Source organism: Oncorhynchus masou, chromosome 5, assembly GCF_036934945.1.
Source record: "Oncorhynchus masou masou isolate Uvic2021 chromosome 5, UVic_Omas_1.1, whole genome shotgun sequence".
Classification (NCBI taxonomy): Eukaryota; Metazoa; Chordata; class Actinopteri; order Salmoniformes; family Salmonidae; genus Oncorhynchus; species Oncorhynchus masou.
In genome coordinates, this window is record NC_088216.1 from 41890935 (window position 1) to 41914785 (window position 23851).

The 23851-nt window shown below is 40.9% G+C and overlaps 1 protein-coding gene across 3 annotated transcripts; it reads left to right on the forward strand.

Moving 5' to 3' along the window:
- Nucleotides 1–212: 212 nt before the first annotated feature.
- On the forward strand, nucleotides 213–22848 carry LOC135539602 (bridging integrator 2-like). Of its 3 annotated transcripts, none has more exons than XM_064965577.1 (12): nucleotides 213–553; nucleotides 2654–2734; nucleotides 7344–7398; nucleotides 9320–9414; nucleotides 14687–14782; nucleotides 14959–15066; nucleotides 15152–15237; nucleotides 17384–17459; nucleotides 17671–17753; nucleotides 18012–18738; nucleotides 18864–18964; nucleotides 22411–22848. In XM_064965577.1, the coding sequence occupies exons 1-12, from the start codon at nucleotides 461–463 to the stop codon at nucleotides 22421–22423; spliced, it is 1614 nt and encodes a 537-aa protein (XP_064821649.1). In that variant the 5' UTR covers nucleotides 213–460; the 3' UTR covers nucleotides 22424–22848. The 3 variants fall into 3 exon arrangements, with proteins under 3 accessions (XP_064821649.1, XP_064821650.1, XP_064821651.1); XM_064965578.1 differs by having other exon boundaries at nucleotides 18015–18738; XM_064965579.1 differs by having other exon boundaries at nucleotides 215–553; nucleotides 18012–18672.
- The last annotated feature ends 1003 nt before the right edge of the window (nucleotides 22849–23851 follow it).

The window sequence follows — 23851 nt, forward strand, 5'->3', positions numbered from 1 at the left end:
AAATAATCTTTTGTATTCATCCTGCAATCTACCTTGACGATGGTATGATTAACATGATGAGTTAAGTGTAGGCTTTATCCTGTGGAAGCGATTTCTTGAAAATTGTGCAAAATAAAATACTAATTTAAACACTCATTATAAAGACCGCCCCCAGGCCGCAGGGTAATTTACTGACTCGTTTACAAGTTTCAACAAGAGGGTGGAACGTGTTTCATGATGTCTATCGACTGATTTTGAGGAAAGCTAGTGTCCGTTTAACTGCAAGACAACCTTTTTTAACACGGCCGACACAAATGTTACATGGGTATAGCAAAGTCATGTGTGTGAGAGAGAGAGTCCTGTCTGACATTGGTACCGACTCTTCTGCTCTCCACCCCTAAGTACTTCAACAAAGATATAAGCACCAGAGCAGTGATTTCACAAGAGGAAGCAGTAGCAGACCAGAGTGAGAGAAGAAACTATGGCAGAGAACAAGATGGGGCAAAACATTGGGGCTGGGGCTGGAATTCTTGCCAAACGAGTACAAAAGTCATTGAATCGTGCTCAGGAAAAGGTAAGCAACAAGTTAGTGAACCGTGATATCTCTATGTTATCCTGAAATCAAGATTGCCACAATTCATTAGGCTACTCTACAACTACGAGCTTAGTCATTCGGGCTACTTGGAACTTGATGACGCTTAACTGTTGTTGGCCAGGGCCCGGTTTCCCAAAAAGCATCTTCAGGCTAAGTTCATTGTTAGAACCATAAGATGAACTTAGTTTTAAGATGCTTTGGGAAACCAGGCCCTGTTTATGTATTTTGGTCAGTGTGGAGGAACCTACTCTGAAAAGAGTTTACCAAGCTACCAATTAGTTCACACCAAAAGCAGTTAAGTTACACTAAAGCTACCACTACAAAAAAATTGTATCCAAACTACTTTGTGAAAAATGATCATATATAGATCAGAACTGTCAGACTATAAATTGCAAGAACAGATCAATTTGGGGTCATATGTTAACAGAATGTGTGATTTATCCTATTAAACACAATAATTATGTTTCAAGTGAGAATTAGGCAGGTTTGATGCTGAAAAATAAAGGAAATTATTGCCAACTTCACACTCATATTTTCTTTTCTTTTTGCAAAAAAGTTGTGTGTAGTTCCAGTTGGAAGAAAGTAATTAACTACTGAAAACACTACCTAGATTTGAATTTAGTTGAATTACCACCAAGCTACTGCAAAATGTAGTTAAATTATTAGTTGAACTACATGATATTGGTAACAGTAGGCCTACGTTGTCCAATACAGTAATACAATTTCTTCAGACAGTCTCTCTATTGAAGCTGACTGTTGGCGTGTTCTTTAACACCGACACTCACTGACCCAGGCAATTGATGACTTGTGTAAGGGCTTTAGACAGGTTTGAAGAATCTGTTTGAAGAATCATAATCTACTGAATGTAGTTGATGTTGATATCTCAATGACCCCAGGTTAATTCCTCAAAAGACAAAAAAAACCAACAGTTTAAATAATATTCCATTGACCTTTTATTGTGAACTTTTATTATATCAAGTTAGTTGTCTATCCCAACAGAAAGCATCCACGTTAATGTTGTGCTCATCTGTTAATACCATTTTGTTGATGTTGCTTGTGCAGCTGCATGTGGACACAATCTTTCACTTCCTGCCTCTGCATACACTTCCTCTCCCTCACTGCTCTTACTCGGTGGCTTTGTGGTTCACTTGGCCTTGGTGCTGGCATACTGCTCTACTAGTTTCACTTTGCTGCTGAAACCAACAACAAAAAAGGACAGAGAGCATGGTTTGAAATGTCTGTCAGATGAAATCGGTTCAATTGTGCCCATGTTCCATCCTATCATTTGGGGTCAACAACAAAGTTCCTTTTTGGGGAAAGGGGAATAATATAAGTTTTTTTGGCCTGGGTTTGGAAAATAGTGAACGTTACACCAGTAAGTTACGATAGTTGTTTAGAATCATTATGGAATACAGTGTAGGACATGAACCACCCGAGCCATGGCCTGTTCACCCCGCTATCATTCCAAAGGTGAGGTCAGTACAGGTGCATCAAAGCTGGGACCGAGAGACTGAAAAACAGCTTCTATCTCAAGGCCATCAGACTGTTAAATAGCCATCACTAGCCGGCTACCACCCAGTTACTCAACTCTGCACCTTTAAGGCTGCTGCCCTTTATACATAGACTTGGAATGACTGGCCACTTTAATACTGGAACACTAGTCACTTTAATACTGGAACACTAGTCACTTTAATAATGTTTACATCCTGCTTTACTCATCTCATATGTATATACTGTATTCTACTGTATTTTAGTCAATGCCACTCCAATATTGCTCGTCCTAATATTGATATATATTTCTTAATTCCATTCTTTTAATTTTAGATTTATGTATTGTTGTGAAATGTTAGATACTACAGCACTGTTGTAGCTAGGAACACAAGCATTTTGCTACCCCCGCAATATCATCCTCTAAATATGTGTATGTGACCAATACATTTTGAATTGAAGGGTGATTGTCAGTACCTCACGCAGGGTCAACTTGAACGGTACAATACCTATTATAGAGTCATGCCCATTAATGTTGATTGAATGAAAGCTGTGGATATATCAACCGCTTTTGTTTTTGTCCTGTCATAGGTCATGCAGAAGCTGGGGAAGAACATGGAGACTAAAGATGAACAGTTTGAGCAGTACTCCCAGAACCTTCTCAAACAACAGGTACCGATGAAGAAAAGCTCTACTTCAATGTCATGCTGTTTCTGTCTCCCATGGTGAACTGCAACACTGATGCAATAGGTGCTTGTATCGATAAGCCCACTTTTTGTAACATGCTGTACTAGGCCTATATGAGTCATACTGACTGTTACTGTTGGTTGCTCAAGCCTCTCCATCCCCTAAAGGCCTTCCCACACTGTACGTCGGATGCAGTCTTTATTACATGTCACACATGTTACATGTCACACTGTGCGACGTATTCAAATCTTGATTATCAACCTGGCCAGATTGTACGATTTGTTTCAGTTCTCTCGTCACATTCTGCGATTGTCATGCATTGCAAGGATACTTCAGCGAAGTAGGCTACATCAACTGCGTCAACTGGGCCGTATCAAGCATGGCATCGAAAGAACGACAACACACCAGAAAGGTGTCATTGTCGGCAGTGTTCCTCCTATTGGTCAGTCACCCCAATCCCTGGTGACTCACATGAGCTCGTAACACTAGCCAAACTCCACGATAAAAGCTCAACATTTCTGACACTTTCAGAACTTTGTCGGAGCTTACAACACACATAATGGTACAAAATCATCAGATCGATATATACCCTGTCATACTGAACGAGAGAAGACATCAGACAATCGTTTATGTTTGTTTCTATGTAATTTCATTGACTGATATGCTGGCAAATGGCAAACTGACTAGCCATTGGTTGGTCGCTCATTTGAAAAAGCACTGGAAAACCAGAGGTTGTTTTGTCTGCTAAATCAGTGGTTCTCAAACTGTGGGGCGCGAGGGTCCAGCATTAAATTTAGTCTTGAAAGTTGTAATAGTAGAATGCACAAGACACATCACTTCCTCTTGTCATGTTAGTTATTGCATACCTTAAGAGCTATTTATAATTTGTCAGAAATGTCCAGATCAACTAGCTTTAAAACTGCAACATTTTCTTTGCACCCCATGACAAAATGTGTAGAATTGTAGGAAATTAGCTTCAAACCTGTAAAATTCTCTCCACTAGGGCCTCCAATGTGTTGCAGCAGTCTATGGCACTGTACACATTGCTGGAGGCGTCACTATAACCCCGGGTTTGATCTCAGGCTGTGCGACAGCCGGCCGTGACCAGGAGACCCATGAGGCGGCTCACAATTGGCACAGCATTGTCCGGGTTAGGGGTGGGTTTGGCTGGTCGGGATTTCCTTGTCCCATCGCACTCTAGCGACTCCTTGTGGAGGGCCGGACGCCTGCAAGCTGACTTACGGTTGCCAGTTGTACGGTGTTTCCACCAACACATTGGTGCGGCTGGCTTCCAGGTTAAGCGAGCAGTGTGTCAAGAAGCAGTGAGGCTTGGGAGGGTCGTGTTTCGGGGGTCGCATGGCTCTCGAGTCCGTACTGGAGTTGCAGCGATGGGACAAGACTGTAACTACCAATTGGATATCATGAAATTGGGGGAGAAAAAGGGGTAAAAGTACCCCAAAGAAATCTCTCCACCAACAAGTGGAGTGTGAACAGTTTGTCATGAACAGTGCTTGATCCCATAAATATAGACGTGGCGCGTGCCCTGGGAGGGGGGTGTTCCCCTATGCTGGAAGGGGGGCCCCCCAGAGTTAAAAAGTTTGGGAACCCCTGTGCTAAATTACTGTTTTTGTGTTCACATAGAAATGTCCTCCGATAGATTCAGCTTTGTACAGTGCATTTGGAAAGCATTCAGAACCCATCACTTTTTCCACATTGTTACGTTATAGCCTTATTCTAACATGTATTAAATTGTTTTCCTCATCAATCTACACACAATACCCCATAATGACAAACAGTTTTTTTTGTTTGAATAAAATAAATAACAGATCACATTTTACATAAGTATTCAGACCCTTTACTCAGTACTTTGTTATAGCACCTTTGGCAGCGATTACAGCCTTGAGTCTTCTGAGGTATGACGCACACCTGTATTTGGGGAGTTTCTTCCATTCTTCTCTGCAGATCCTCTCAAGCTCTGTCAGCTTGAATGGGGAGCATCGCTGCACAGCGATTTTCAGGTCTCTCCAGAGATGTTCAAGTCCAGATTCTGGCTGGGCCACTCAAGGACGTTCAGAGACTCCTGCGTCGTCTTGGCTGTGTGCTTAGGGTCGTTGTCCTGTTGGAAGGTGAACCTTCACCCCAGTCTGAGGTCCTGAGTGCTCTGGAGCAGGTTTTCATCAAGGAGCTCTCTTTACTTTAATCCATTTATATATACCTCGGTCCTGAATAGTCTCCCTGTCACTGAAAAACATCCCCACAACATGATGCTGCCACCACCATGTTTCACCTTAGGGATGGTGCCAGGTTTCCTACAGAAGTGACACTTGGCATTCAGGCCAAAGATTTCAATATTGGTTTCATCAGACCAGTCTTGTTTCTCATGGTCTGAGAGTCCTTTACGTGCCTTTTGGAAAACTCCAAGCGGGCTGTCGTATCTTTTACTGAGGAGTGGCTTCTGTCTCGCCACTCAACAATAACGTCTAATAACAATAACAATAATAATGATTGGTGGAGTGCTACAGAGATGGTTGTCCTTCTGGAATGCTCTCCCATGTCCACAGAGGAACTCTGGAGCTCTGTCAGAGTGACCACCAGATTCTTGGTCACCTCCCTCACCAAGGCCCTTCTCCCTGACTGCTCAGGCTGCCAGCTCTAACTTCTTCCATTTAAGAATGATGGAGGCCACTGTGTTCTTGGGGACGTTCAATGCTGCAGAAGTGTTTTGGTACCCTTCCACAGATCTGTGCTTCTACCACAATCCTGTCTTGGAGCTCTACAGACAATTCCTTTGACCTCATGGCTTGGTTTTCGATCTGACATGCACTGTCAACTACGGGACCTTATCAAATCATGTACAATCAATTGAATTTACCACAGGTAGACTCCAATCAAGTAGTAGAAACATTTCAAGGATTATCAATGGGAAAAGGATGCATCTGAGCTCAATTTGGAGTCTCATAGCAAAGGATCTGAACTCTTGTGTAAATAAAGTATTTTTTTTTTTAATGCATTAATAAAAACCTGTTTTCACTTTGTCATTTTGGGGTATTGTGTGTAGATTGATGAGAAAAATAAATAATTGTATCAATTTTAGAATAAGGCTGTAACGTAACAAAATGTGGAAAAAAATCAAGGGGTTTAAATACTTTCTGAATGCACTGTATGTTGCAAGGGAGCTATCTCTGACATTCTGTTAACTGTTTATATGCCCTCAGATCTGTGTGCATTTTTAAATATCTGTATTTTGGGTCATTTCACCAAATCAACACATATTAAGAAAAGGTTGTCTTAAAGGGGCTTTTGAGTGGCATAACAGTCTAAGGCACTGCATCTGTGCTAGAGGAACCACTACAGACCTGGTTTGATTCTAGGCCGTGATTGGAGTCCCATAGGGCGGTGCACAATTGGCCCAGCATCGTCCGTGTTAGGGCTTTGTCGGGGTAGGCTGTCATGGTAAATAAGATTTTTTTCTTAACTGACTTAAAGGTTAAATAAAGGTTAAATATATATATACAATTTATAATATACTTTTTTAAAGAGCGACTGACTTGTAAAAGTTCATATATAAATATTGACAGCATTTAATGAGACATGAAAATATTGTCCCATTTACATTGTAATTTATTGACGGTCCCTGACTATCCCCAGAGATTGGCAAATTTGTTTTGACTTTGGATAGCCTCTCTTCCCACCTACGAGCACACACGAGACACCCACATCAAACCGTACCCCAAAACCAACTCAAGTTTGAATTCAGTCATGGCTGCTAGCATTTAATTAACCAAACAATGGCCACCCAACCTGGTTTCAGAGCATTTCGTATTATTCTGTACGTAAATCTGAGACACTCCATTTCGTATATGTTCTTCCATTTAGTATATGTTAGGGTTACAGAAGACAGATGGTTACTTAAGGCTAAAATGGTGGGGGTGGATGGGTGGGTGTATATCCATCTCATCACGGTCAATGTGAGCTAATTAGCAACTTTTTAACTACTTAGCATGTTAGCTAACCCTTCCCCTAACCTTTAACCTGACCATAACCCTTTAACCTAACTCCTAAACTTAACCCTAACCCCAAGCCTACCTAACAGTAGCGAACTAGCTAATGTTAGCCACCTAGACAGAATTCATAACATATCATACATTTTGCAAATTGGTAACATAATACGAATTGTAAAAAATGGAGTGTCTTGGATTGCCGTGGAGAATAATATGAAATGCTCTGAGACCAGGTTAGGCCACCATGCCTTGCGTAAAACAATATACTCCTTATTCAGATTATTTTTTTTTCATTAGTTTCTCTGGCTCCTTGAAGCATCAAAATATAAATAAAAAGGTCATCCTTGTTCGAAAAGGACAGTGTCACTTTTAAACCACATACTGTACATTCTTTACTGTTATTGTTTGTGGTATGATTGTACATCTTGAATTGTGAAGATCCTGGTGTCTTTGTCTTTGAGTGTTTTTGGAGATGTATCCTCTGTAAAAAGGTGACGTCAACTACTGGAATGGGTCTTTGATTGATGGATGCTCTCACTGTAAGAAATGTACTATAACTCCCTCATTGAATCTTCTGTCTTTTCAACCAACAGAATGATGGGGGAAGACTATTCAAAGAAGTCCAAGCGTACTTCCGTGCAGTGAAAGGTAGGAGCTATTTCATCTCACTCCATAGCAGAGGTTTCTCATGGGCACAGGAGCACCTACGGTTCTGATTAGTCTAATCAAATCAATTACATAACCGGTGGCTTAATTTAAGTTGTTAAACAACGAAACTGGCAAAACAGGCAGGGTTGGCTTAGAATGTTGACAAATGTTATCCAATTTTTATTGAAAACATAAATACATTTGCACAATGAGCACTTGTCTCTCAAATACATTGTTCCAGTTGTTGGTTCGCTAGCTAGCACATTTTTTTTGCCATATTACCATTGAAATGAAATCAGTCAAAACACCTTAAAATGAGACATGGTATCAAGAACAAGATGAAACTAGCTGAAACGAGCCACTTGTGATTCCCCACAAGGTAGTTTCTTGTCATTGTTGCTAGCTATCTGGCGATCCAGACCTCTGTCCCATTAAGGCTTCCGTATTGTTTTCATGATGTTGTCTGCTAACCCATCTATAGATTCAATACTTATCTTTAGTGTTGTCCTGTGCATCTAGGCAGTTCAGGCTGCCATCTTCATGTCCAAACCAAATATCTATAATCTTTGTGTAGTCATGGCCACAAGATCAGAAATCTTTACCCTATTATTTTTTTGTCCCTTTTGGCTTTGATGTAGTTGTAGGCCTATATTATGTACAGTAATGTGTTAAATTTGACACATTGGCCCAAGTCTCTTTTTGTAAACTGACCATACTTTCAAATCCTCTCTGGTGGCATGAGGGAGAAAGTAAAGAGGGAAGTGAATTCCATCTATTATTAGATTTTTTTTTTTTTTTTTGCAATGCTGTCTATACTGTCAATTTAGAAAAGCAAAGAACTGAGGACCATTAAAAAGGGCAGACTCGGCAAATGAATGTATTATTGATTTGAGAGAGAAATGATTGTGTTAGTATTGTTTGTTTTTAGTGTAACGGTTTGCATACCACTTGAAATGAAGCCCATGTTGTTTTGACCTTGCTTAGGTGTAGCCGAATCAGAATTGTGCTTAAATTCCAAAACGTTATCTTAATGTTCTTTCCATTATGATTTCTGTCATGCCAGGTTGTATTTATTAGGTCTACACTTGACACTTACCTGTGATTTATGCTATCAGAATACGAAGATCGCATTGAAAAGACGGGTCTGATTGTGGAGGTGGTCAGGGATGGATTGTGTGCGGATTTCTCCTGTCTTGATGTAATCAGGCTACCGAAAGTGTATACAGTGGGCGATGTCATCAGCACCCCTCCCACAAGTCTCCAAAAAAATGTGTATTTTGGGACCGAGGCAACTTTTCGTTATAACGTCGGAGGAAATAGATTCCAAGTCTGTGAGGAAAGTGTTTGCTGGACTCAAATGCTAGCCAGCTAACTAATATTTAGAAAATGTTTGTCTGGCTCGAGTTATGCTAATCCGTTTGCAATCACTTTAGTATTGCTTGCTGGCTCGCTAGCTACAGAAGTTAGCTGCCTAGTTAGCTACTGCCAATTGTGTTGTTATCATATTTAACCTATTCCACCGTTGGAAGACTGCATACTGGTATTTGAATATAGCGCGGGAAAAGGGAATCCGGAAACACTGGACACGTTAGACACATTAAAATGTAGACTCATGACGCCTTCGGAACTATGATCAGAATACTAAAGCTGCATAAACTGTGAAGTCTAGACACAGCATTATTAGTGTACACCGTAGCGAAATATTATGCTGCAGAAAACAAGAGTTTCTTTTTAGACAACTTTATGTAGTCCCACCTTGTTTGGTAGTGAATACTACCCTTGACAGTGTCTAGGCACTACATCCCCAGACACTGTCCCCTAGCCTAGTTAACAAGCGATCTGATAGGCAAGTGGTGTTATCTACACACAAACTTTTTTTTATGGCAAATGCAGTCCATTTTCCTTCTGTCCTTCTCTACAGTGATGCATGAGACATCCAAGCGACTGTCCCAGACGTTAAGAGACGTCTACGAACCTGACTGGCAGGGAGGAGAGGACCTGTCTGTCATCATGGAGGTGGGCCACAGCTGGGTATTTTGTTGTGATCTATAGTAGGGATGGGCGCGGTTATTCGAATATCCAAACAGATGTTAGTATTAGATCACTTGGGAGAGTATTCATTTGAGAGAAAAAATATAGGTATATTTTTAACAATGAAAAGGATATGTCAAAATGTTTATAACACTGACATTGCTACATAACCTACAAGGATAGACCATTATATATATTTTTTTTTTATAATACCTGTAGCATTCACACGTGTAGCTTGTTACTCTCGGTCAATCAAATTGCCTTTACAGTCATAGGCTTCATGTGTAGCAAGGGAAGTGGGCATATTTAGAATCAATGCCAAATGGAATTAAAATGACAGAATTAAGTTGGCTAAATGAGAAAACGTGTAGCGGTCTTTATATGTACCTCAGAAGAACCAAGAAAATAAAGTGACACCTCAGCTGTCTTTTGGGGCTTTTATATAGATCTGCAATGGTATTATGAAAAGACAGGACAGGAATACTTCAGTCTTCAATGCACCATCTGACAAGTTGTTCTATCATTGTTGTTGACTCAATGTGATGACTGCTATTTATCAAATAAATACCTACTATGTTTAATTATTACTCAAATTAATCGTATAACAATTGACTCATTAGGAGTTTGGGGCACCACGGGTTAAGTTGTTTACAGAGTTACTATCTCCCAACTTAAACTCTAAAGATGATCTAAATATTTCTTACATCAATAACAGTCAATTATTAATTACTTCCTCATCAGTCTCATTCTGAACGTCGTTGACTTCGTAAATCTGCATGAACCCTAACCTAAGTGATGAATCGACGATACACATATTGACTTAATTATGTATTTACTAATTAATTAAATAATCACACACAAATACATAAACACACACACACACGGAATAGTTTATGGTTACTAACACAGTGCAATGAAAACAGTCCCTAGTGGACTAACCTGATATGATGGCTTGTTACACAATGGAAAGAGGATGGGGAAAGATAAAGCGCAGGAGAGACAAAGATGATGAACTTATCGTACAAACATTTGGAAACTACTTTCACTCTAAATATGAATATTTAGCACCCTAACAACCACTCATTCGGATAAGAAATGCAACATATATTTACTCGTAGATGTCTTTCTCTTTCTCTCTCTCTGTTGAAATCACTCGGCCCATCAATGGGGAGTAGTTGGATGTAAGTCTCTAGTTGTCCACCAGAGGTCACAATGTCCTTCTTTTGTTCTGGAGTGTTCTTAGAATGGATCCTTCAGGTTTACCACACAGTGGTGAGAGGGTTCTGTCTTCCCATCTTTGGTCAATTTTCCTGGACTACTTTACATACAGAGCTGCAGACTGCATGTTTTGGTCTAGTTTTCACCCGTTAATATTATCCAGCTACTGTAGCTGCCAACTTAACATCATCAGGCAGTACTAGTAGCACAACAAATGAAAATATAAACCAAAATTAAAGTTCCTGGCGGTCATAGCGATCTGATTCACTCATCTGTCTGAATTTGGAACATTCTTGTTAGCGGGTTTGGGCCACTGACCCTTAACCTGGATGTTCTGTTCTGTGTTGTGTACTGTTCTAATAATTTGAAGTTTGATGGAATAACCATTTTAACTCTCCTACAGAAGTAGGCTACAATGATCAATCAACAGGTCTGCTGTTGTTTCATATGAATGTAGTTGTTGTAGAGATGTACGGGGCCTTAATTAGCCTTGCTACTTTAGCTAGCTAGCTGGCTAACTTATCTCGCTACTGTAGCTAGCTAAATTCTTTACAACGATTTGATGCGGTCAAGATGGGCTCTGCCAGATGGTATGATAGACAAAACTTGTTGATGTCATAGGCTATCTAACTAGAGTGAGTCGGTTTGTCTACTTTCTACCTCTCCCTAACGACCACACACACTGGCACCTCCTCGCCCTCTCCCGCCTCTCCCCCACCCGAAACAAGCACCTGCTCTCTTGAGTAGCGCAAGCAAGTCTCCATTGACGTTTCCCCCACAAAATGTTTTCTTTAAAACACATGTATTTCTACTATCCGGATATCCTAAAAAATATTATGATATATTTGAATAGTGAAATAATTGTCCAAATCTAGACTGTAGTTAGAATCCTGATTAACAATGATTCTATTGACATAAACATTTGTTTGAGATTTAAATTAACAGTGGAGCCTACAAGAATACCAGTGTGTTGACCAGAATTTCATTTTGAAAGATGAGTGCTTTTTAATTTGTTTTATTTATTTATTCATACCAAATAAAATAAGTGAAATAAAAAACAGTACAGATAAACAAACTGGTAAAAACGGTGTGCAGGTGTTGTAAGCCCACATTTTGTTACATTACAGCCTTATTCTAAAATGTATTAAATAGTTTTCCCTCATCAAACTACACAAACTTTTTTAGAAAAGAAAAAAAACTGAATTTCACATGTACATATTCAGACCCTTTACGCAGTACTTTGTTGAAGCACCTTTGGAAGCGATTACAACCTCAAGTCTTCTTAGGTATAAGGCTAAAAGCTTGGCACACCTGTATTTGGGGAGTTTCTCCCATTCTTCTCTGCAGATCCTCTCAAGCTCTGTAAGGTTGGATGGGGTGCGTCACTGCAGAGCTATTTTCAGGTCTCTACAGAGATGATCGATCAGACATGATTTCAAGTCTGGGCTCTGTCCTCGGCCACTCAAGGACATTCAGAGAATTGTCCTGAAGTCACTTCTGCATTGTCTTGGCTGTGTGCTTAGGGTCGTTGTCCTGTTGGAAGGTGAGGTCCTGAGCACTCTGGAGCAGGTCTTCATCAAGGATCTCTCTGTACTTTGCTCCATTAATCTTTCCCTCAATCCTGACTAGTCTCCCAGTCCCTGCCGCTGAAAAACATCCCCTCAGCATGATGCTACCACCACCATGCTTCACCGTAGAAATGGTGACCGATTTCCTCCAGAAGTGATGCTTGGCATTCAGGCCAAAGAGTTCAATCTTGATTTCATGGTCTGAGAGTCCTTTAGGATCCTTTAGACTGTCATGTGCCTTTTACTGGGGAGTGGCTTCCATCTGGCCACTCCACTCTACTGATTGGTAGAGTGCTGCAGAGAAGGTTGTCCTTTTGGAAGGTTCTCCCATCTCCACAGAGGAACTCTGGAGCTCTGTCAGAGTGTCTATTGGGTTCTTGGTCACCTCCCTGACCAAGGCCGTTCTCCCCCGATTGCTCAGGTGGGTTGAGCGGCCAGCTCTAAGAAGAGTCTTGGTGGTTCCAAACTTCTTCCATTTAAGAACGATGGAGGCCACTGTGTTCTTGGGAACCTTCAATGCTGAAGACATTTTTTGGTACCCTTCCCCAGATCTGTGTCTCATCAAAATCTTGTCCTGGAGCTCAATGGACAATTCCTTCTACCTCGTGGCTTGGTTTTTGCTCTGACATGCACAGTCAACTGTGGGACCTTATTTAGACTCCAATCAAGTTGTAGAAACATCTCAAGGAGGATCAATGAAAACAGGATGCACCTGAGCTCAATTTTGAAACTCTTAGCAAAAGGTCAGAATATTTATGTAAATACGTTTTCAAAAAATGTTTATATGTAAATGTGCAAATATTTCTAAAAACCTGTTTTCGATTTGTCATTATCAGTTCTTGTGTGTAGATTGATGAAGAAAATGTTTTCTTTAATCCATTTTGGAATAAGGCTGTAAAGTAACAAAATGTGGAAAAAGTGAAGGGGTCTGAATATTTTCCGAATGCACTGTATATGAAAACCACACCACAAATATAAGTTAAACAAAGCATATTCATTATAATTGCACATGATATACTCAGTAAACAAGAAGAAACATGTTTGAGGCTACATGGAGGGGATTATTGGCTAGTTTGGTTCATCAAGCTGACCCCCTGTCTTCATTTGAAGTTATTGAGGGATGATGAGGTTTTGGCAATGTGAAGATAAGAATTCCAGAGTATGATACCTCTGTATCTGATAGAGAATTAAGTATGTGATGTGTGGCAGTGGGGAGGATGAAGGTAATCTCAGTGTCTTGTGTTATATAGATGGATTTCAGAATGAACCTGGAAGAATCCATTGAAGGGTTTAGGTAAACTGTCTGGGAGGTATGAGTATTTGTAGTGCATAACTGACATACATTAATGTTCTAAATAGACAATATATTTAGTTTCTTAAACAAAGGTGCAGATGGAGCCAGGTAATTAGAGGATGTGGCTAGGCTTGCAAATGTATTTTGTATTATGAATAATTTGTGTAGGTAGGAGGCATATGTACTGGCCCAGACAATATTACAGTAAATGAGATATTAAGCTATAGTATAGAGTTAGGAAGCAAGCCTGATGAACCAAACCACTAATCTTTCTGATGATACCAACCGATTGCTTCACTTTGCTGCGGACAAATTGAATATGATTTTACAGGATAACTTTTCATCAATTAGAACTCAAAAGGAATCTAGTGGATGTGACTTGTTCCATTTCATTTCCCCTAATTGATATTCTGGTTCTTTTTTTTGTTTTTCTTTTTTTACAGTATTTCTTATTCTTACTAGTGAATACAATAAAGTTTTTTTTTTTTACATTTAAAGATCATTTGTTTATCTGGAACCATTCAGGAAATATTGCCATACCTGAGTTGGCTTCATTAATTTATTGAATCAAAAAATTGGAATCATCAGCAAAGAGAATGGGAAGTATGGTAGAAGACACAGCAGCAAGTTCATGAATATACTGTAGATTAGGAATAACAAAGGTCTTATTATCGAACCCTGTGGCACACCACAGGATATCTTGGCCCTGGTAGATGCACTGCCGTTTGCATGAACAAATTGTGCTTCTTCATAATAAACGTAGCTATATAACCAATTATATGTATTATTATTTAAAAAATGTAATAAAACAATTTAGAAAGTAATATTTCATTATCCACCATGTCAAACGCTTTGGATAAATCTGAAAAGACGCCAAGAGCGTATTGTTTTTAAGAGCTGTAAAGATTTTATCCAGTTGCAAAAGAGCAATATCTGTGTTGTATTTTTTACGAAAACCATATTTGTGCTCATATAGAATAGTGTTGATTTAAATGTTTTAAAATGGTCTTATACTGTACATTCTCTTAGTGTTGGGCAGTATATTATTTCCATGAAAGAATGTTTCAGGTGAGGCAGAAGCAGTTCTTTCTGTGAATATTTTGGAAATGTCGAAAGCAGGCTAAAGGTTTTCATTTTTTTTATTGTTTTTTTAAAACTTTTCTTCCCATTATTACAGAGTGAGGACTTGCTGTGGAACGATTACGAAGAGAAACTAACAGACCAAATAGTCCGCACCATGGAGAATTACACTGGCCAGTTTCATGAAGTCAAGGTAGCTTCTGATGTACTTATATCAACTGTTTTTGGTGCAATATATCTGGTTCACATCCAAACTTTTATCTCCCCATGTGTTTACATTGCTGCTTTGTCTTACAATCGAGACTTATAGTGTCACTTGACTCATTGGGATTATGGTTTAGAAATATCACTTCTCCCCGTCCCTCTTAGGAACGATTGGCCAAACGCGGTCGGAAGCTAGTAGACTACGATTCCTCACGTCACCACTTGGAGGCGCTGCAGAATGCCAAGAAGAAAGACGATGCCAAAATCACAAAGGTGTGTTGGAAATTCCATATTTTTTTGGTCAACATATTTGGATAAATGTACTGAAGGCATTTGAATGCCATTTCTCTCTAACCAGGCAGAGGAGGAGTTCAACATAGCCCAGAGTGTGTTTGAGGAAATCAACAAAGAGATGAGGGAGGAGCTTCCTGTTCTCTATCAAAGGTAAAGTCAATGGACCACAGCACATCAGGGTCATGTTCATTATGCATGAATTTTTTTTTTTTTTTACTGAAATGGGTCTACTACTGTACTTATGAAATACAGAATGTTCATTTTCTGTTACAAAATGTGTTTTTCAGTTGCATGCCGTAATGAACTCGACCAGCTTACTGTAAACTAGTAGGGTTTCCAAAAGACTGGGCCTGAGAATGGTTGCGTATGCAGGGGCCTATTTCATGGGATGGAGTGTTCAGAATGTGTAGAGCAGACATGGTAGAATTTAACTAACATGTATACTGAACAAAAATATCAACGCAACATGTAAAGTCTTGGTCCCATGTTACATGAGCTGAAAGAAAAGATCCCATAAATGTTCCATATACACAAAAAGCTTATTTCTCTCAAATTATGCACACATTTGTTTACATCCCTGTTAGTGAGCATTTGTCCTTTGCCAAGATATTCCATCCACCTGACAGGTGTGGCATATCAAGAAGCTGATTATACAGCATGATTATTAAACAGGTTCACCTTGTGCTGGGGATAATAAAAGGACACTCTAAAATGTGCTGTTTTGTCACACAACACAATCTCACAATGTCTCAAGTTAAGGGAGGGTGGAATTGGCATGCGGACTGCAGGAATATCCACCAGAGCTGTTACCAGAGAATTGAATGTCAATTTCTCTACCATAAGCCGCCTCCAACATAATTTTAGAGAATTTGGCAGTACGTCTAACCGGCCTCACAACTGCAGACCATGTGTAATCACGCATGCCCAAGACCTCCACATCCGGTTTCTTCACCTCCGTGATCATCTGAGAATTGCACCCGGGCAGCTGATGAATCTTTGGTTTTGCCAAACCGAAGAATTTCTGCACAAACTATCAGAAACAGTCTCTGGGAAGATCATCTTGACCTGATTGCAGTTCGGTGACTTCAGTGAACAAATATTCACCTTTGATGGCCACTTTCACGCTGGAGAAGTGTGCTCTTTACGGATTAATCCCGGTTTCAACTGTACCGGACAGCGGCCTGCTGATGTCAATGTTGTGAACAGAGTTTCCCATGGTGGCGGTGGGGTTATGGTATGGGCAGGCATAAGCTACGGACAACGAGCAAAATTGCATTTTATCTATGGCAATTTGAATGCACAGAGATACCGTTACGAGATCCTGAGGCTCATTGTCGTGCCGTTCATCCGCCGCCATCACCTGTTTCAGTATGATAATGTACAGCCCCTTGTCACATGGATCTGTACACAATTCCTGGATGCTGAAAATCCATTGGCCTGCATACTCCCCAGACATGACACCCATTGAGCAGTTTGAGATACTATGGATCAACGTGTACAGCAGCTTGTTCCAGTTGCCACCAATATCCAGCAACTTCGCACAGCCATTGAAGAGGAGTGGGACAACATTCCACAGGCCACAATCAACTCTATTCAAAAGAAATGCATCACATTCCCAGTAATTTGAAATCCATAGATTAGGGCCTAATACAATCATTTTAAATGGACTGATTTCCTTATGAACTGTAACGCAGTAAAATCTTTGAAATTGTTGCATTTTTTAATTATTTTTTTGTCATTGAATTTTTACCCCTTTTTCTCCCCAATTTCATGGTATCCAATTGTTGTAGTAGCTACTATCTTGTCTCATCGCTACAACTCCCGTACGGGCTCGGGAGAGACGAAGGTTGAAAGTCATGCGTCCGTCAAGCCAGCCGCACCAATGTGCCGGAGGAAACACCGTGTATCTGGCAACCTTGGTTAGCGCGCACTGCGCCCGTCCCGCCACAGGAGTCGCTGGTGCGCGATGAGACAATGACATCCCTACCGACCAAGCCCTCCCTAACCCGGACGACACTAGGCCAATTGTGCGTCGCCCCACGGACCTCCCGGTCGCGGCCGGTTACGACAGAGCCTGGGCGCGAACCCAGAGTCTCTGATGGCACCGCTGGCGCTGCAGTACAGCGCCCTTCACCACTGCGCCACCCGGGAGGCCGTTGCATGTTGAGTTCATATTGCTACTCAGTGTAGAATGAAGAATCCTTTGTGTCTAGTATATTTCTATCCGCAAACAGACGGAACTTATTTGCACCAAGTGGCTCCAGTGTAACAGACTATTTCCCCTTTTTGTCTAAAGCCGGATTGGCTGTTACGTGACCGTCTTTCAAAACATTTCCAACCTGAGGGATGTCTTCTATAAGGAAATGAGCGTGGTGAGGTTGTTTTTTTCCTACATTCTAAATATGGATTTTATTCTCCTAAAAGGAATAAAGCTATTACAGTATTTTTTGACACGTCTGTATCACTGATATAAATAATAGATGTTACTCTGTGTGATGTCGTATGGCATCTCACTGTTCAGATTACGAAATGTACTGCAGGTCAACTGAAATTGACTAATAGAATAACCACTATTTATTGCAGCTGAACCATGAGCTTTACAGTGTGATGAAGAAGCTGGAGACTCAGCATTCAGGAAAAGCGTTCATCATCAAGGGCCTCAACAGGTCAGTTGTTTTAGATGACCATGAGAATGTATCACATTGGTTTAACCTCTCATAGTTAGTACATAGTCCCATATGTGCTATACTGTATATATTGCTAATAAAGTAAAAGTCAACAGTAATTTTATTTTCAATTGAGAAAACAAGTATTTACTCTTGATTTTCTCTCAATAAGTCTGATATTTTGGAAATTATCTGAGAATATCAGACCAAACGTTCTGCCACCAGCCAGATTAACTCACCCTCTATCTCCTCTCTTAGCAGCAAGTCCAAGAAGAAGAAATCCCTGCTCATCTCAGCACCCATCCCCTGTAACACTGCCTTCCCCTCGGACCACACATCCCTCCAAGCATCCGCAGCCCCCGAAAACAGCAAAGAGACTGTCCTGTCCAGCCACGAGACCCACACCCAGAGCATCTCTGAGGAGCACGTTTCCCTCGCAGGAGAGGCAGATGAGGGCACTCACAGCGTCCTCACGTCAGAAACGTCCGACTTCTCAGACGAGCTTAGCTCCAACGGCGCTGCTACGCCCAACAGACGGTCGGCGTGTGACAGCGACAACGGGGTCGAAAGCGACGTCGCGTCAGAGGGTCTGAGTGATGTCCCAGAGGGTGGGGCTTCAGAGGAGCAGGGCCCTAGTCAATCCGTCGGAAAAGGGCAAGTTCAAAGGTCAGAGGTGACTGGGTGTGAAGTCACAATCAGTCAGGAGGCTCTTCCAATGTCCACAGAGATCGATGGCCCACATGACACTGAGCAGCAGAGTGCGCCTGTTTCTCCAGAGAATGGAAAAGCCAAGCCCCCACCTCGTCCTGCTCCACGCTGCTCCTTCCCCCCCTCTGAGAGGCACTCCTTCCCTCCTGCGGAGGCCAGCCAGGTGGAGACGAAGGTGGAGGAGGGAGAAGGGGCTTCCCAGGCCCTGCAGGTAGGTGATACAAAGAGGACTGGAAATTACTCAAACTCCCAGAATCCACCTGGTTTCCTTATCAAGGTGATTCTCTATTGTAGTAGTGTTACTATCTTTATAATATATTATAGTTTTAATTCAACGTTACTATTAGCATTTCTGCTGAGTGTCTAACAAAGTTGTTTATGTGGCGCTGTGATTGATATCAGGGAGTGGCGCTGGAGGGTCACACTTCAGAAGACGGGACGCTGCAGTTTGATGTGGAAGACGTGGAAGACGTGATTCTCATGTTCGCCGACGCAGAGGAGAGGTATATATATACCTGTATATACCTGTATATATTTGTATGTATGTCAGTCTCTTTCTCTTTCTCCCTCTGTGCCACACACAGACTGTCACACACACTGCCCCCCCCCCTCAAAATGGACAAAATATTTTTTTTTTTAAATCGCACCGATCTACACACAATACCCCATAATGACAAAATGTAAACATGTTTTTAGACATGAGTCAATACTGTGTTAATACTTTGTAGAAGCACCTTTGGCGGCGATTACAGCTATGAGTCATCTGGGGTATGTCTTCATTGCACATCTGGATTTGGGGATTTTCTTCCTTGCAGATTTTCTCAAACTCTGTTAAGTTAGATGGGGAGTGGCGGTGAACAGCAATCTTCAAGTTTTTCCAAAGATTTTCAATGGGATTCAAGTCTGGGCTTTGGCTGGGCCACTCAAGGACTTTCACATTCTTGTCCTGAAGCCATTCCTGCGTTGCTTTGGTTGTATGCTTGGGGTCATTGTCCTGTTGGCACGTATGTCTGTCATTTGCACTCTGAAGCAGGTTCTCATCAACCTGTATTTGGCTCCATTCATCATTCCCAGTATCCAGACTCCCAGTCCCTGTCGCGAAATAGCATCCCCATAGCATGATGCTGCCACCACCATGCTTCACATTAGGGATGGTGTTAGATGGGTGACTAGCTTTGCCTGGTTTTCTCCAGACATAGCGCTTCACTCAGGCCAAAGTGTAACATTTTTGTCTCATCAGACCACAGGGGGCATTTTCATGCTCAAATGGGAAAGAGCTTTCCACAAACTGTTGCCACAAAGTTGGAAGCACAGAATAATCTAGAATATAATTGTATGCTGTAGCATTAAGATTTCCCTTCACTGGAACTAAGGGGCCTAGCCTGAACCATGAAAAACAGCCCAAGACCATTATTCCTCCTCCACCAAACTTTACAGTTGGCACTAGGCATTCGAGCAGGTAGCGTTCTCCTGGAATCCGCCAAACTCAGATTCATCCATCGTACTGCCCGATGGTGAAGTGTGATTCATAACTCCAGAGAACGCGTTTCCACTGCTCCAGAGTCCAATGGCGGCGAGCTTTACACCACTCCAGTTGACACTTGACATTGCGCATGGGGATCTTAGGCTTGTGTGCGGCTGCTCAGCCATGGAAACCCATTTCATGAAGCTCCCGACAAACAGTTCTTGTGCTGATGTTGCTTCCAGTGGAACTCGGTAGTGAGTGTTGCAACCGAGGACAGTCGATTTTTACACACTACAGCACTCGGTGGTCCCATTCTATGAGCTTGTGTAGCCTACCACTTCGCGGCAGAGTAGACGTTTCCACTTCACAATAACAACACTTATAGTTGACCGGGGCAGAAATTTGACGAAATGACTTGTTTGAAATGTGGCATCCTATGATGGTGCCATGTTGAAAGTCACTGAGCTCTTCAGTAAGGCCATTCTACTGTCGATGTTTGTCTATGGAGATTGCATGGCGGTGTACTCGATTTTATACACCTGTCAGCAACGGGGCGGCAGCGTAGCCTAGTGGTTAGAGCATTGGACTAGTAACCGAAAGGTTGCAAGTTTGAATCCCCGAGCTGACAAGGTACAAATCTGTCGTTCTGCCCCTGAACAAGGCTGTTAGCCCACTGTTCCTTGGCCGTCATTAAAAATAATAAGAATTTGTTCTTAACTGACTTGCCTAGTTAAGTAAAGGTTAAAAGAAAACGGGTGTGGCTGAATTAGCTGAACGCACTAATTTAAAGGGGTGTCCATATACCTTTGTATATATTTCAGAGATCTACGGACAGTTCCTTGGACTTCATGGTATAATTTCTGCTCTGACATGAATTGTCAACTGTGGGGCCTTATATAGACTACTGTTGTCGCGATACCAGTATTGCGATACTACGATACCAGATTTAGCAAAAAAAGAAAACACAAAGCAGACTTAACTCTAGGGTCCTTTAAAACCTACTTTTGTGAAATAGTGTGCTATAGCTTGCAAAGGAAACAAATAAGACTAGGTGACAATATCGTCTTTTTTCAGATTAGGACTGTTTTTCTCAAGAAATTGAGTCTGCTTCATGTTTTGCTTCCTGACTTTCTTTGTATCGCAATACTGGTACCGTGACAACCCTAATATAGACAGGTGTGTTTCTTTCTCAATCATATCCAACCAATTGTATTTAGTATTTATTAGAATCCCCCATAAGCCACTACAAAAGCATCAGCTACTCTTCCTGGAGTCCAGATGAAACATGACATAATACATTGTACAGAACATTATTAGTCAAGGACTGAAATAAATACATGTAATAAGTCACACAGCCTACATATCAGTACATACACACAATATCTAGGTCAGTTGGTGACCGGTGGACTCCAATGAAGTTGTAGTGACATCTCAAAGATGATCAAAGGAAATTGGATGCACCTGAGCTCAATTTGGAGTGTTATAGCAAAGGGGTATGAATATGACAATGAGAATGTATTAAATACATTTTGAATTCAGGCTATAACAACAATATGGAATAAGTCAAGGGGTATGAATACTTTCTGAAGGCACTGTATAGTGTAGCACTTGTAGACTAGCACAGTAAAAGCAGCTCCACAGATGAAAAGAGAAACTAGTAGTCAAACCTGAGTTAGTAAGTAGCCTATCTTTGGTAGAGCGTTCAGGGCTCGCCTTGCTCCCCCCGATAGTCAAACAAACAATGAGATTTTGAGAAGTTTTCATGAAAGTAACACAAAGTAATAATATTATTTGTATTTACCGATGGCATACAAGTTTGTTATTAAGACACATGAATGTTCACATGTTCCAGAAGGCATTTCTGCCCAAAAACACATTTTGCGTTCAAATGCCTCTCCTGTGAAGTGCGACATATGCCTCGCTTCCTGAAACAGGTCACATATTATTAGTAAAAAGGCAATACTTTACAATATTGCTTTGTGTGGAAAGTAACGCTTTACTTTTGTTAAATGTAACGACTAATATTACTTTTTCAAGTAACCAATCACAACACTGCTCCTTGGTGTAGTGTAAGTTCCAAATAGGAACGCTAAGTAAGTAATACTAAAGGTCACAGTCTTAACTTAGCACTGTGCATCAGACTGCCCTAGTTTCAGTGACACCGAAGTTGATAACAGTTTGCCTATATGCATGTCACTTCAAATGTGCTTGTCAATGTGCACCAAATACATGGAAATTACGAGAGTTTCTCTAGAGTTCCCTTTTTACCAGGATAGCAGAACCGGGCCTGTTTTTCACAAAGCGTCTGAGTAGAATTGCTGAACTAGGATAATTATTGCCTTTAAGATCATAATGAATGAGAGGGGGGACCTGATCCTAGATCAGCACACCTATTTGAGACACTTTATGAATATGGGCCCTGATCTCTACTAAAATGTGAATAACATGGTTGTGTATTTTTTTGTTAACCCTTACCCACTACAGCAGGAAAGCATAGCGACGGGGGTGAGGGAGAAGACCTGTATCCAGCAGGGAGATCTATCAGATTCAGAATGAGCCAATGGTGGCCTTTCGTTTCCTGCTGTCATGACACAGCTGCACACAAAATGGCAATGGACCAAGATGGTGTGGAGGACATCTTAAAAAAAGAGAGAGGGAAAAAAAAGGAACACAAGCCCCATGTGATTATTACTCACATGCTTCCATGTCGCAACTTGTTGGTAGATACTGAGGAGTTTCATACCTACTGAGAGATTTTTGCAGAATGTTCAGAATTGTTAACACATGATTGTCTAATCTACAGTATTTTGCCCGTGTTTGTATTGTTATTGTGTAAGTCTAGAAACTGAAATGCATAGAACCCCTTTTTGTATTGATGCCGATGAAAGATGTATAGTTTAATAAAGTTAAGTGTGAGAGCAATGGAGGTGTTGTTCAGAGAGCAGTAAGAAAGAAAAGCTATATTTCAGCATACTTACCATTCTGTCTAAAATGGGTTTCATGTGTTGTTTTTAGGGCAGTTTACTTTTCCATATGCCCCTAAGTCGTCGGGACCCCAAAAAGTTTGGGTTTTTTAATAAGCTGTGTAGTGCTAGGGCAAAAACAAAAACGTGAACTCCTTGGAGTCCCGAGGACAGAGTTTGGGAAACCCTGCCCTAAGTAGGCAAGCACCTGTGTATCACACTTTACAACACAAGGTGGCGGTAGTGGTCTAACACTTAAACTACAGAGACAAGCTTTTTCCACTTGAGATGCTTTTCCATGTTTTTTTTGCAGTGATTTTGAGGCTATATTTGCATCAACTTTATAAATCCCAATGCCCTACAGTGGTTGCTCATTTAAAAGTTGCGTCATACTCCAGCACAGCTTGCGGACTGCTGCAGCATTCTGTGGCACGTTATCTAATTGTCAGCCATTTTTTCTGTTAATGCAAGTTAGTGCTAGTTTGACCACCAGAGGGCATCTTTGAGAAGTATTTGATAGTCTTCCATATTGGCCTTACCAAAGAATTTAAAACATTTTTTGTAATAACATAGAATATGGGATTGATTTTTAAAAATGTGGCTTAATTTGATTAATATTATGGTGTTTCTATTCTGAGAAAAACGAAACCCTCAGGGTTTCCATTAGGATGGAATGGAAAATATGGCGCTGTACATGACGTTCGGTAGTAGGCTACAGCATAGGAAGATTGAAGGATTCTAAATTGTTTGCCTTCATTAGACAACTTTGTTCCAATATTTCTGTAAATCAATGATATTTTTTCCCATAATAATTCGTTATGATCCATAACTAAATCAACACATGCATTTTGAAAGAGTTTATCATTATTTTATTAAAGAAAGCATAAATATGCTGAAGAAATACAGTACTGTATATACTTTTACATTTGGATAATAAAGTATTTAGAAGATGTAAGCCACCT